The sequence below is a fragment of the Solanum dulcamara genome, chromosome 7 (genome assembly GCF_947179165.1).
Source record: "Solanum dulcamara chromosome 7, daSolDulc1.2, whole genome shotgun sequence".
In the NCBI taxonomy this organism is placed as follows: Eukaryota; Viridiplantae; Streptophyta; class Magnoliopsida; order Solanales; family Solanaceae; genus Solanum; species Solanum dulcamara.
The window spans coordinates 1133405-1148416 of NC_077243.1; the positions used below are offsets into that span (position 1 = coordinate 1133405).

The window sequence follows — 15012 nt, forward strand, 5'->3', positions numbered from 1 at the left end:
AACGGGGCATTCGAGTCTCTCTTTGGTCTAAGTTGGGGTATCCGTCACCGGTAGACCCGCAAAGACTATTGTGTTCATCCTTCAATTTTTCTTCGACATAGAGAGCGTCGTCGTCTCCGATCAATCCCCTTTCTTTATCGCCAAGATCGACACTTTCACTCTCTCTATATCTATATCTATCTATCTATTCGTAAGTCTCTTCATCTCTACTTTGATCGTCGGATCATCTGTTTTGGATCGGCAAAATTAATGAAGTTTCTTATCTTGTTTCTGAGCTAGAAATTTTATTTGATTTATCAATGTTTTTCTTTTTTTTATACAACTTCATTGATTGTCTTGTGGTGAATTCGCGGTTTAGGGAAGATTTGTTATGGGTTGTTTTGTTTCTGGTTGCCTGTTTTTGTGCCACACTGATTATATCTCAAGTTTTGTTTTCTTGTTCTTGTTGCTTCTATGTGTTCATTCATGGGTTAACTTGACGTGATAACTATAAGCTGCATCTCTCATAAATTACAGGAAAAAGAAACCCCCAATGCGGGTTAATCTAGAGATTTTGGGGTTAGGGTTTTTATATCGAATAGGGGAAGGTTGATTTGGGGGAGGGGGGTCAAGGCTGCTCCAAGATTTTAGAACTGCTACCAGTCTACCAGACCCAAAAGGTTTTCTGCCAGCTCAGGTGTTCCCCTCAGGTACTTTCAGGTGGTTAGCCAAGATCCTATCTCCCCAGTGGTCAATAAGTTCATTAAACAAGGAAAGTGATCAAATTTTTTCTGCAATTACTTGCTTTAGTAATTTTGGATTCTTCTAGGGCCTGTTTGGAAAGCCTCAATGGAATTGCGATTTGGTGTAATTACACTCTTTGACATGTTTGGTAGACCAAGTAATTACTTGGCAAGAGAGGAATTGGGTACTAAGACCAATGAAAGGTTTTTACTTACTTGAGAAGTCATTTACTCAGGCCTGGCTTTATGTCTCCATTTGGATTAGGTAGATATATCTGCTTAGGGAATATGTCAAAGTCATAACTTTCAATTTGTTTGAGACAATGTTAAAATCTTAGCTAATGAAGTTTCCAATAATTCTAATATTGGTTTAAGTGTTGATATTCCTTTGACTCTCCTCAGGGTTGATACATTATTGATGAGCCTAAAAATGCAGAGAATTTATCAGGAAGAACATCAGATATAGAATCAAGAGCGTTGACCTGTAATTTGTTAATCGTCTGTTCTACCAACTAGAAGTCTTTTTGTTGTTCAGGTGTTATTTTATTGTATATTATGTTCCATTTTAAATTTTAGTGATGATTTTGTTTTGATCTCTCACTAAGAAGAATATTGTTGTGGGGGGTGGGGGTAGGGGGTTGAAGTCCTCAGTGTTGTAGGGTATTTGAACTTATCTAGTATGTACAATTGCTAATGTGCCTAATTATTGTTCGTGAGACACATTCTCTCGTGAAAACAGGATGAAGCACAAGGTAAGGCTATGTATGATAGATCTGATTCGGTCTGGCCCTTATTTAGACCCACGGATAGACTGGGAGCTTAGTGCACTAGGCTGCCGTTTGTATCGTTCTTTTTACGTGTACTCTTACATGTTCTCTACTCAAACTTGGTGTGTGGATAGATAATATGCTATATCTGAGAAAGAATATGCTTCACTAGCACTTTCATCTCTTGGGCAAGGATTATATATATTTATTGGAGTATTGTTCTCTGCAGTGTGTAGGCTGAAGCTGAGCTAAACTGCATCCTGCTTATATCTTTTGGGAACAATATGCAGCAAGCTGTTCAGCCAAGGTCTTTTGCCAATGGATTTGGCAGTCGGAAAGGCGAAAAAGAAATGGGGACAAGATTGGAGAGTAGAACGCAGTCTACAAAAACGACTTCGAGCAAGTCGGCAACTGTAGGTGAGAGCTGCTAACTTAGAATTGTCTAAATTGCTTCATATCCTTAATTCTAACTGCCATGAATTTCAGGTAAAAGGGGATCATATGAAAGCCCTTCACATGATCGACTAGTTTATGTTAGTACATGTCTTCTTGGACATCAAGTGGAAGTACAAATAATGGATGGATCCATGTTTTCAGGGATATTTCATGCAACAAATGGTGACAAAGATTTTGGTATGTCTGGAAAATTGAAATATATTTCTAGATTATTTTATCTGGTATTTATGACTTTGAACATTGTTCTGGCATGTATTGAGCTATTTTGCATTTGACGCTTTATTCTATCTTTGCACAGGTATTATTCTGAAAATGGCCCACTTGATAATAGATGGTTCCCAGGAGACGAAGAATACTCCTGAATCTTTGATCAAACCTCCAACAAAGACTTTGATAATACCGGGTAAAGAGCTTGTGCAAGTTATAGCAAAGGTTTGTGTGTTACTTCTATGATTTTTGCTTCCAATTATTTTATTTACTCTGTTATTCCAACTTTAATATAGTTCTTAAATGATCAACCAAACAATTGATGCTGTGATGTAAGATTGTGGTGGCTTTTTATGCAAGACTAAGCTATAGATCACTTTTGGCCGATGCTAGAATCAGATTTTATGGCTGTAAATATGTTAGAAAGTTAAAGCTATAATAATGGGACTATTGTTGTTTTGGATTAGGGTGTGCCTGCAACTTTAGATGTCTTCAGAGCTGAATTACTGCGGGAAAAACAGCAGGAACTGTTGACAGATTCATGCATATCACAGTCCCGGCATGGTGAGGTAGAGAGGCAGTTGGAACGTTGGGTGCCTGACGACGATGCTCTTGAATGTCCCGAGTTGGATAACATATTTGACGGCCACTGGAACAGGTTATTAGATCAATCTAGTTTGGTTCTTCTCATATTTTTCAGAGCAGTTAATTTTTCAGCTATGGTAATATAAATCACCCCCCCCCCCCCAAAAAAAAAAAACCTCCCCAAATAAGCACACACCACCAAAAAAAGAAAGTGTGCGATTTATCAACATGTTATCAAAATATCCTGTGATCTTGGATAAACTGACTATTACAATGAAACATTCCAAAAAAAAAATCTGTCTGTAGTTACCGTCGTTTTTGCTGTTTACCCACTCCTAATCATCCTTCTATGTGCTGAAAATCTTAAACTTCAAGTGAGATTGTGTTTGATTCTCTACAGGTAATCATACTCACATAAGCATTTTATTAATTTGACTCTTTCTCTTTATTTAGCCAGCTGTTTTTTCTCTCTTTGTTTTGGAAGCTGTTTGTGATCTCCTAGCATTCTTTAGAAATTCTTTCTAACAGAGATTTTGGAAAGGGGAGAAGGTGAAAGATAGAATGAGTGGTGAGAGCGGAAAAGAAGTATCAGATTTGTTTTGGTTGACTAAGAGAGAAGGAATGTAATGGGTGTCTGTTAACTTCAATATCCTTATTTAAGTATTTTTTTGTAAGCCCAAGTTTTCTTGTGTGCTGCAGAGGTTCCATTAAAGATGTCTCCTTTCACCTCTGTTCTCCTCTGTTCTTGTGTTTTGGTCCCTGGCCATGTCTCTCCACCCTATCCTTCTCCCCTGTCTTGACCAAAAAATCCAACAGGAAAGTAAAATGTTAGGTGTCCTCTACTTTCTTTCTTTCTCCCCTTTCACATCAATTAAACATACATAAACCTAAGCATATATGAATTCAATGTTTTCTGGAGTAGGGAATTAAGTTGGACTATGAATTCAATATTAGGCACAGAAAAATTTCATGTTTTTTACCTTCTCCAGAATCATTCGAATCCTTTTCTAATGCCTCTAAGTATAATGTTTCTCGGTGTGTATTCTTCAATCATTAGAAATACATGCATATAAGACTTCTTTCTCTCACTGTTGTCTAATTTGTGCTAGTTGTGAATTATGTTGGCAGCACGTGTTTACAGGCTATCTACTAACATGGCAAATGTGTTTCACCTCCTATATCACCGAATATGTGCTTGCAGGGGCTGGGATCAGTTTCAGGCCAATGAAACACTATTTGGAGTAAAAAGCACATTCAATGAGGAACTTTATACTACAAAGCTTGACAAAGGTCCTCAAATGAGGGAGTTGGAAAGAGAAGCTTTAAGAATAGCTAGGGAAATCGAGGGGGAGGAAACACGTGATCTTCATCTAGCAGAGGTAAGGTTACATAGTTACCTTTTTCTTCTTTTGAGCTTGCTAGGTACATTTTAATGGTATTGAATTTGAACTGTTGAATTAATTATTTCACTATGTCTATCAGATATTGAAATTAGTAATTTTAATTGCTATTTTGATGTTATAAGAACTAAATTCACATATGCTACAGAATTTTTGCATCTTCTGTAAATTTTCTCTTGACATAAAGAAGCATGCTTCACTCACTTCTTGCTTAAAACCCCAGGGGTTTTGTTATTTTTTTGCTTTCTGCTTTTGAGAACACTGATCGTGTGAATCCTTGGTTTTCTTGCCATCCTCTAAGGGTTCTTGTTCTGCTTTTTTAATTAATTTTGTTCGCTTGTCTTGGAATTTTATTTTCACAGGAGAGAGGAATTCAACTTCATGGGAACCTTGAAGTTGATGAAGAAACCAGATTTTCAGCAGTTGTTAGAGGAGTTGATGATAGTGGCTATGGTGATTGTGAGGACATACTGTTGGATTCCCGTAATGATGAAACATTTCAATGTATGTCTAGTTCTTCTATGGGACAGTCATTCACTGGTAAGAGTGTTGGGGAAGTTGTTGACGGTGTGGAATTCTCATCAAGATCTTCCTCTGTGGTATGTGTATGTTCATTGTGTCTTGCATAAATTATTCCTTCTTGGTATGGAAACTTTGTTCCTTTGAATCGATGTACTCCTAGTTTCAGATTTACGTCTGTGCTTAATTTATTTTCAACTAGCCTATGCATTTAATTGGGATATTCCTGATATAAGTAAAGTATTTTCTAATAGGCAAATGTCTCATCTAGTTGGGAAATTTGTCGCGGAGTAATGCTATGAAAGTGCTGGAAAATACGAGAACTATCCATGTCTTGTAGACACTAAATCCTGTAGCAAGGAATTTTCCGTAGCTTTTCATAGATCAAATAAAGTGGATTGAAGTAGCACTCGAGAATGTGACCTAGTGGTCAATGAAGTTGGAACCGACCGCCTGATTAAGACAACAATCTGTCAACAAATAGAGGAGGGTGCTATGGAAGAAATTAGGCACCGAAATGAGGTTTAGTGCGGTCATATGAGCTTTTGGGAAGCTAATTAGTTACAAGATTAGCTAGCACCATACCTGTAGTGGGAGATACCATAGTGACTTGCTATGGGGTGGGTTCTCCATGGACAATGTCACATTAAATCGTTTTTAGCCTTCATCATTCGATTCCTTCTGTACTACAGTTCGGTGGAGGAACGGCAAGAGAACAATTTCAATCTGTACTCTAACTCGACAAATTTGTCTTAATCATATTCAGTCATATGTTTCTTCCAAAATCTTCGACATTTTCAGCGAGTCTTCATCTTTCTTCTGGAGACTGCGATTCAAATCCCAATCGTGGCAAAGAAACTTTAGGTGATTTCTTTTCATCTTTCTATGATTATGGAGTTTCCGGTACCTCACAGTAGATTAGTTTAGGTGTGCACAATCTGACCTCATAAGCTATCGCTATCAAAAATAAAATAACAAAATAAAAATGGTGGTTTAAAGTGCCTGCGATCATGTGGTAGCTCTATGCCTTTGGTTTTCTGTTCGTGTCTTAAGATTATATTGCCGGTGTTAATCTTGCCATATTGACTGTAGGATGAATTGCAATCTTCTCAGTTGAGTACCAGCAGGGATGTGTACCAGACTTACTATAATGATCATAGCAAACAGTCATCAGCTGAACATGCTCCTCAAAGTGCCTCGAAGATGGATGAGAGCAGGTTGTTACAGTCTTTCTTTCTGACATTCTGACATGTCCTTCTCTACTTAGTCTGAGAAGTCTACATTCTGGTATTTTGTTGCTCCTAACCAAGTAGTCCTTTAGGGGGCACAAGATCACTTTCAGTGAACATGATGGAGCTAGTTGCAATGAAGAGGAGACGAGAATGCAAATGGTAAACCCTTTTATGTACTTATTGCTTTCATTGAAATCTTCATCTTTACTATTCCTTTTTTTCTTGCTTGGAAAAGCTCTCATGGTCTGTACTCCTTGTTTTTTGTAGTTAGCTGAAGGGGCTCATACATCAATACCTGAAGGTGAGTTTGTTTTGAGGTGCTCGACTAGTCAAATATCCATGCCCGCAACTCGTAAGAATAGGGTTTTGATAAGTATTTCCCTTCTTGCTACATGCTGCTAGTTGACTTGTAGCCTATCATCTTCTCTCCCCTCAAATTAGCTTCCCTCGTAAATTGATATTTTAATAGGATTTCCTATTAGAGGAAAAAAGTTGTCTGCCTGAAGATTGTTGAGCATGTCATTTTGGTCTTTTGCCATCAGTAAAACAAAATAAGCTGCGTCTTTGTTGTTAACTACTGCCCACCAGCTAAAAAGAAAGGGTGGGTAGTGAAGGTCTAGGTAAGCTTCATTAGTTCTTGGTAGATTTTGTACTTCTCTGAACTTCAGCTTAAACGGATTTTTACTGAGCAGTCAAAGTAGATAATAGATTAATTTTGGTGGCATTACTTTTATGGATGTTCATGCGAATCAAGGATGCTATTGGCTCCAAGAGCGATTCTTTTTTAATGGTAAATTTTAGGCTTAACGGTCTCCCTTTTTTACTATAGTTCATCTCCTTTTCGCTCATGCTTGTGTGATGATAATTACTTCTAGTCTGTTGGTACAGTATACTGATCCATGATAACTTTCGTGCTTTGTGTTGTATCTGTTCTGTCTATCTTTTGTGTTTAAAAAAGGTGTTTCTTTGTCTCGTTTTATTGGTATTAAAAGCAGTGTTATCAAAAGCGCCCTTAAGCCCTGGAGCGAGGCTCAAAACGTGTTGAGTGTTTTGCCTCGCTTGATGTGTGCTTTAGCTTCGTCACTAAGTCATACTTTTCCTAGAGAATGAGCCTCTTCAGAAGAGGCAGCACTAAATTATTGATATTTCACTTTATCCATTTTTTTTCCATTTCTTTGATCATATATTTGTCATTCATGCTTATAATTGTTAGTCTTGGACTAACTATATATATTTGTATTTTTCTCCCTTTGTGACTTTTTTTATTAGAGCCCACACTTTATTTGCGCTTAAAGCCCCAAAGTACCTTAGAGTTTTTTTAGCGCTTTTTGCTTTTAATAACATTGGTGAAAAGTTACCTTTCATGCATCTCTGTTGATTTTAAGTTTTTTACATGTAGATTCCAAGTCATCCCTAAGAATGAAAAAGGAAACCTTGGATAAGGGTGTGTCGTCTATGGATGTCTCTGCAATGTCTCCCCTTCCTGAATGCCAGGAAAAGATCACAGGTTCTTTTAGTGAAAAGGGGCCTGTTGCGTCTTCCAAGAGTCAAGACAATGCCCGATCAGCTAATTCTTGTGTCAGACCTAACTGTTCTGCTTTATCCTCTATTGATAGAACAGGTGCTGCGTCTAGCAATGAATTATCACGTAGCTCTTCAGTTAGTTCATTTTCTTCAGAAAAATCCACTAAGTCCACATTAAATCCACATGCTAAGGTAAGACTTCTTCTTTGATACCTTTTTCCATGCAGCAAACCATGACTGTCAGCAAGCAATCATTTCATGTTGTTTTAATGGGCTCTTAGTTTACACTGTCCAGTTATGCGTATGTTGAATTTTCTATCAGGAATTTAAATTTAATCCCAACGCGAAGAGCTTTGTCCCATCTCCAACTTTGAGACCGGCATCTCCAGTGGCTGATAATTCCTTCTACTATCCAGCTGGGATGGCGGCTATGCCACACATGCATGGCATGTCTATGGGTGTTGGGGTAATGATGCTTGTGTTGCTTTTTATTTATCTGGGTACTTTTGATGCCAAATATGGTTGAGTCCGTATAATCTAGGTTGGACAAGATATTTCATTTGATAGAGTTGGACCGATATAGAATCAAAGTACCAGTATGGGATGTAGGACTTGCAAATGATCATCTCTCTTCTTTTTTAAAAAATGATTCTGAGGAATGGTAATTTCTATTAGTGGAATAACCAAAACTGAATCTTTTGAATAGTTTATTCAAAATATTACTAATACATTCACCATAATAGTGGTGTGAAAATGAATAATTTGTTGTCACTTCGTCCTTTAGTGTTTTGTTGTTACTCATCTTTTATTGCTGAGGACTGGCAATGTGAACGAAGTTTGTCGGATGCAACATGAGGACTTCCGAGGGGTCATCCTTCCGAGTACTTTGCCCAAGCACACTTGTCTTGCGAGTTTTATGGTTAGTCAACATTAAGGGGGTATACAAAGAGACAAAAGTAACAGCCACCTGGTTTTGCATGTGCCCTTAATTGATTCTTTTCCAGCTTCCACTGTTGACTGTATCATGGCGGGAATTCTGTTGATTAGTGATTACTGTGATCTGTTTTAGACTAGATATTCGGAGTAATTTTTAGGAACACAGATACGAGATTGAATTGCAAGCGGTTTCCAAATTTGTTAGATAGCTGGTGAAGTTCATGAATTTTTTGAATCTGTTTGTGTCTTGTGTGGTTGGGCATGCTGTCGCTTCTCTCTCACTGTGTCTCACTTTTACCTTTGGAGGTGAGGGTGGGGGTGTTCTGATTTTAAAACGTTGCTCACATACTTTTTGCAGGTTGGTCCATCGTTTTCTGGACATCAGTCTGTTGTATTTAATCCACAGAGTACCCCTGCACCACAGCCGTATTTTCATCCAAGTGGACCTCAGGTTCGTCATTATCTTGGTCATTTCCCTTTGTACATGCTTGTTGTTCTGCCTGTAATACTGGAGAGATTTGGTCAATGCACTAATCATTGTGCCTGTTATATTTAAGAGGATTGTATAATGCTTAAAATTTCCTCCTTCTGTTGCAGTATGGACAGCAGATGATGATTGGTCACCCTCGGCAAGTTGTCTACATGCCAACTTATCCCCCTGTAAGAATCTTTTTTTGGCATTAGACCTTTTAATTTTTCAGTGTTGTGCAGTTACAGTCCTCTGGCTATTTTAGTAGCTCTCATTGTGATAAAGTCAATTTGGGTACCTTGCTTAATAATGAATTAATGATCATAATGGTCCTTGTGAAAAAACAGGTAATGCTAAACAGGGATGTTACACAGAAATACGACAACAACAATAACTATGCCCTAATACCGAGCAAGTTGTCGGTTATAAGAATCCGTAATATCCAAGACACTCCATTTAAGCTCGTCTCAATCCAATTTGATAAAACAAAATTAGTTCTTTTAGCACTAGAAATTCTCTACTTTTTGCAAATAAGTCTCTGACAAGATCATATACTCCTAGTGCATGTAGGACCTAAAGTGTATAGTAATATGACTAAAAGTTAAATCCAACTAATTGGTATCTCCTTTTGAGATCTTTTTTTCTGTCTTATTTTTTTCTAGGTCTGCATAGATCTCAAGAGATTGTACGTCTGGGGCATGTCTTCCTTTCTTTCACGTGATTTTGGGTCTACCTCATTTCTTTTTAACACCTTCAGTTACCAATTTACCATGGTTTGAGGTTTCACACTTACCAACATCCAAAGGTTGACATAAGACATTTTTTCTAGTAAAAGTTCTCATTAATAATTACAAGGCCAAATTTGGCCATATACAAGAGGTATACCAAAATGGAGGGAAACCTACAAACATGATTTTCTCCTAAAGACACACAATCCTCTATACAAACAGGAACTACTACAATGGGTGTGTTACGGCCTGTTTTTAACTATGCTTCATAACTTGGCTATTTATTTTGCAAAAATAGAAGAGTTGCCACCTAATTTTTAATGGAATTAGGAAACCAGTCACCGTCTCCAAGCAGAGAATAATGCATCCACTTTATCTAGACTACTTATGCAATATATAAGGTGATATAAGTAATTTGATGCCAACAAAAATAATTATTTATGATTATTCAAGTTATTCCATACGGAGAACAAAGAAAATATGGAGATACACGCAAGGGAGTATCTACAGATGGAAGAGAAGGAGGGGGGAACGACATAGTAGAGGATATTCTACCTCTCAATTCAACAAAAGACGAAGGCATAATGGATCCCGAAAAGGCGATCCCCACTTGGGTCCAGCAGAACATAATCAAATTAAGGAATTTGGAGTTCACTTCCAAGGTTGTGAGGAGGTAGAATTGGACCTGTTTTTGAAAATTGATGGCAAAAGACAAGTAACAGAAGAGGCTCCAGGTGCAATAGTGCCAGTGACCCCAAAAGAGAGAATTCCAAAGGAGCTTAAAAACCTGGAACCAAGCAGCAATTTCATTAGTTTTGGAATAAGAAGCATAGGGGGATGTTTCGTGAATAATCTTAATGAAGGTTAACATAGTGTCATGGAATGTGAGAGGCCTTAATGATCCTAGGAAGAGGCTATTGGTTAAGAACATGTTACATAAATGGAGAGCAGATGTATACTGTCTTCAAGAATCTAAATTAGGAGGTGACATAAGGGAGACAATTAAAGAGATATGGGCCAACAGGAGGGTGAAATTTGCACAATTGGAAGCAGAGGCACTAAAGGAGGCATTATCATTCTATGGGAGAGCAGTGTATGGGAAGGAGAAGTCTGTGAGATAGGGGCTTATTGTATTACTGTTAGATTCTGTTAGATTCATGGACAAAACTCAGGATTTTAGCTGGCACTTATCAGGCGTTTATGCCCCAAACAACAAAGAGGAAAGGGAAGAGGTATGGTGGGAGCTGGGAGTTGAGAGTAGCCTATTTGATGGCCCTTAGGTGATTGCTGGGGACTTTAATGTTGCAAGATTCCCTTCCGAGAAGAAGAATTGCATCAGAACCACTAAAGCTATGGAAGATTTCTCAGATTTTATTGAGGATATGGAACTAGAAGATCCACCTCTTATAGGGGCAGTTTTACATGGAGAAAAGGAGAATCATGACACAACAACAAGACTGGTTAGGTTCGTATTCTCTGAAGAATGGGAAGTATCCTTCAGGAAAATCAAGCAAACTACCCTGCCTAGAGTCACTTCTGATCACAATCCGCTGCTACTAGAATGAGGAAATTGGGAGAGGTCATCGTCCTATTTTTAATTCGAAAATTGGTGGTTGCAAACTGAGAATTTTAATGAGAGAGTTAAGGGGTAGTGGGATTCTGAAAATTTTTATAGGAAGACCATACTCCATTCTAGCTTGCAAGTTGAAAGCTCTCAAAGTGAAATTGAAAGAATGGAGCAAAATTATTCAAGGCAACCTAGGTTTACAGAAACAAAACATTTTAAATCAGCTACATGACTTAGATGTGATCCAGGCTCATAGATGCTTGTCTGATGATGAGTCATATCTGAGAGCTGTTCTGACAGTAGAGTTTGAGGAGGTGGAAAAAACGGAGGAAGTGGCATGGAGAGAAAGATTCAGGGCTATATGGTTGAAAGAGGGGGATAAAAATACAAAATTCTTCCACAGAACAGTAAATTGCCACAAGGGATACAACAACATTGATAGTCTTCTGATTAATGGGGAGAATGTATCTGAGCCAGCAATGATCAGGGGGGATATCATAGGTTTCTACCAAAACCTTTACAAAGAGAATGAACACTGAAGACCTCAGTTCATCCCCAGAGAACAAGCTATGTTGAATGAAGAAGATAATTTAATGCTGCAAAGTCAGTTTGGAGAGCAGGAGATCAAAGAATGTGTGGTTACTTGTGCAGGAGATAAGGCTCCTGGCCCAGATGGTTTCACCATGGCATTTTTCATACAGTGTTGGGAGGTGGTGAGACAGATGTGATAGCAACCATCGAGAATTTCCATAGTCAAGGCTACTTTGAAAAAAACTTAAATGCTACTTTCATAGCTTTGATCCCAAAAAAATGGGTGCATCAGAATTGAAGGATTTCAGGCCCATTAGCCTGATTGGCAGTGTCTATAAGATCATATCCAAGATACTAACAGAAAGACTTAAGAAAGTGATGTCCAAGCTGGTGGATAGACACCAATTGCCTTTCATTAAGGGTAGGCAGATCATAGATGCCATACTTATACTGGCCATGGGAGGATTGAGTGATATGTTGAAAACAGCAAAGTCAAATAACAGGATCAAGGGGTTCTGGATGAATGATAGTGATATTATAGGCTTAAATACTTCCCATTTGTAGTATGCTGACGACACCTTAGTGTTCTGTGGTGCAGAGAAAGAGCAACTGAAGTATCTGAGAGTCTTTTTTGTACTGTTTGAAGCTGTTTCTGGGTTGCACATAAACTGGGGTAAAAGTTTTGTCTACCCAGTGAATGAAGTTCCAGACATCCACAGTCTGGCTGGTATTCTTGGAGGTAAAGTGGGAGAACTACCTACTACGTACCTAGGGATGCCTCTGGGAGCAAAGAGCAAGTCAAAGAACATATGGAATGCAGTGGTGGAAAAGTGTGGAAAAAAAGCTGGTAAATTGGAGAAGCCAATACCTATCTCTAGGTGGAAGATTGATTCTAACCAATAGTGTGCTTGATGCTATGCCAACTTATATGATGTCTTTATTTCCTTTGCCAAGGAATGTCTTAGAGAAGCTAGACTCTATCAGGAGACACTTTTTATGGCAAGGAAATGGAGAGGGGGAAAAGAAGTATCACCTGGTGAAATGGGATGCTGTGACCAACAATAAAAAAGAAGGGGGAATTGGGCATAAAGAACCTCAAAGTACAGAATCAGAGTCTCTTATTGCTATGGAGGTTTGTCTCAGGGGAACAAGGCTTGTGGAAAGATGCTATAGCTTCTAGATACACAATGGAAGACTTATGGATGACTAAGGAAGTTAGAAGCCCTTATGGGGGGTAGGTTTATGGAGAACAATTAGGAATCAGTGGCCTAAAATGTGGAGAAACGTAAGAATTGTAATAGGAAATGGAAGGAGGACATCATTCTGGAATGATGTGTGGGTTGGTCAATACCCCTTAAAACAGTTGTACCCTGTGATCTACAATCTGCACCAACAGAAGGCGGCAACTGTAGCTGATGTCAGGGACAACCAAGGATGGAATCTCTCTTTCAGGAGAATGCTGAATGACTGGGAGATTGACAACGTAACAGACTTCTACAATTCTCTGGAGCAGGCCAATAACATTCATTTTAATGAAGAAAATGAAGATAATCTACACTGGTTAAGGGCCAATAATGGGAAGTTCACAGTAAAATCAGCCTACAGACACCTTGACAGGCCAGCTGCAATGCTCTTACCATGGCCTTGGAAGATGATATGGAAAGTTAGAGTACCTCACAAGGTGGCTTGTTTCACCTGGTTGGTAGCCAGGCAAGCAGTACTAACTCAGGACAATCTAATGGAAAGGGGAAGGCAATTATGTTCCAGGTGTTTTTTTTGTGAAAGAGAAATAGAGACAACAAACCATCTCTTCATCCATTGTAGAGTGAGAGAAACTGTGGCTGTTTTTTAACTTGAGGGGTCTCAGTTGGTCCATTCCAAGGCATACCTCAGAAGCTCTAACATGCTGGAATAGAGAAGGAAATATGTCAGGCCACAAAGAGAGATGGAAGATTGTCCCTGTTTGCATCTGGTGGACAATATGGAAGGAAAGGAATCAAAGATGTTTTGAAAACAAGAGCATCCCTTTCCAAAGTTTGAAGTTGAATTGTCTTATAACCTTTTATTTTTGGTGTAACTATGTCCTCCCCAAAAAGGTGGAGGATATTACTCACTTTCTAGATAGTTTAGGAGGAATATAGGTGATAGATATCTTTGGTTTTGCTTACTGTAAACTCCTGATGTAATTACTACTAAAATACACTATTGGTGTATTTTGTCTATAAAATGTTAACTTTCTCAAAAAGTTATTGTAGATACATTTGGAGAAATGAACAGTGTCAAGTAGAGTTGTTATAATGTAGTAGAATTATGTTTTTTAATATGATGTTACAGGGATTTACTCTTTTTTTTTAAATGTCGACATCACTTGCAAAAAAGTCTTGTGTAAGCTGCTGATCACACTCGACTGCCAATATAACATGTGCTTAGTTGAGCATGTCCCAATGTTTTTATTTTATTTTGTAAGGATACATCATTGTATTGGTTAGCTTCACATTCAACTTTCTTCTTTTATCCAGAGTCGGGACTATGCAATATAAGCAAAAGCTCACACGGGCCATGTGATGGGACCTTTTCCCATTTATCTGATGAATTTTCTGTTTATATAAGGAGAATATATGATAATATGACTACAACCTATTAGCTTTAACTTTCTTTCTTTATCTATCTTGATGCCAGCAGGAATCATCGTACAAGGGGAGAGGAGAGTATTGACCAGTTCTTGGTGACCTGCATCACATGGTGGCTTAGCCCTTTGCTGCTGATATGGGAAACAAATTTCTGACAGTAGATTGCATGAATCATTTATTGGTGCATAGAATCCTGATAAAATAGCTGCAATCTGCACCTGCTGGCTGAAATGGTTCTGTTAGCACTCCTGTATAATGGCGAATCAGTTATTCTGCTTTTCATAATCGTAATGTTTTTTTTCTTGTTGTAAGCTCTTAGGTGTTCTTTGTCATACTGCAGATTATTTCTCATCTTTCGGGTTTGTTCAACCTTTTTTTCTTTCTGGACAATATTTAACCAGTCTGTCGTATATTGTCTTATTACATGTTGGTTATGGTGTGTGATTCGTTTCCGTTCATCTTTTTGCTCTTTGATAGTGTTTGCAGTTGAGCGTTGTCTTGTTTTGTGATGGGATTAGGCTTGGAAGTAGTCTGTGGCACCGTGTGTAATAGCCTTATTCTTGTAGTTTCTGCTTTTATCATCTGTAATCGTCTATTGTTTATTACGCTTAGATGATTGTGTTTTTTTCTTGTTACTGTTCCTTGCCGTGCGTCTAAGACTACTAGGTGTATGGTTTCCTAGTTTGAGCATATTTCATATGAAAAATTCTATTTTATTCAAACCAATCATCCATTTGCT

General features: G+C 38.2%; 1 protein-coding gene across 2 annotated transcripts; it reads left to right on the plus strand.

Annotated features, from left to right (window-relative positions):
* The first annotated feature begins 24 nt into the window (after nt 1-24).
* On the plus strand, nt 25-14731 carry LOC129896804 (polyadenylate-binding protein-interacting protein 4-like). Of its 2 annotated transcripts, none has more exons than XM_055972776.1 (15): nt 25-190; nt 1719-1906; nt 1976-2122; nt 2244-2377; nt 2620-2810; nt 3939-4116; nt 4500-4736; nt 5749-5873; nt 5978-6047; nt 6156-6189; nt 7288-7604; nt 7735-7878; nt 8707-8799; nt 8946-9008; nt 14323-14731. In XM_055972776.1, exons 2-15 carry the CDS (start codon nt 1774-1776, stop codon nt 14356-14358), a joined length of 1902 nt encoding a protein of 633 aa, XP_055828751.1. In that variant the 5' UTR covers nt 25-190; nt 1719-1773; the 3' UTR covers nt 14359-14731. The 2 variants fall into 2 exon arrangements, with proteins under 2 accessions (XP_055828751.1, XP_055828752.1); XM_055972777.1 differs by having other exon boundaries at nt 14326-14731.
* Nucleotides 14732-15012: the final 281 nt, after the last annotated feature.

Excerpts from the sequence above, each read along its gene's own strand:
- LOC129896804 (XM_055972776.1), top strand. The coding sequence starts at position 1,774 with ATGCAGCAAGCTGTTCAGCCAAGGTCTTTTGCCAATGGATTTGGCAGT. Across the intron at positions 2,123-2,243 it reads AAATGGTGACAAAGATTTTG|GTATTATTCTGAAAATGGCC; the intron begins GTATGTCTGGAA and ends ATCTTTGCACAG. Across the intron at positions 2,811-3,938 it reads TTTGACGGCCACTGGAACAG|GGGCTGGGATCAGTTTCAGG; the intron begins GTTATTAGATCA and ends ATGTGCTTGCAG.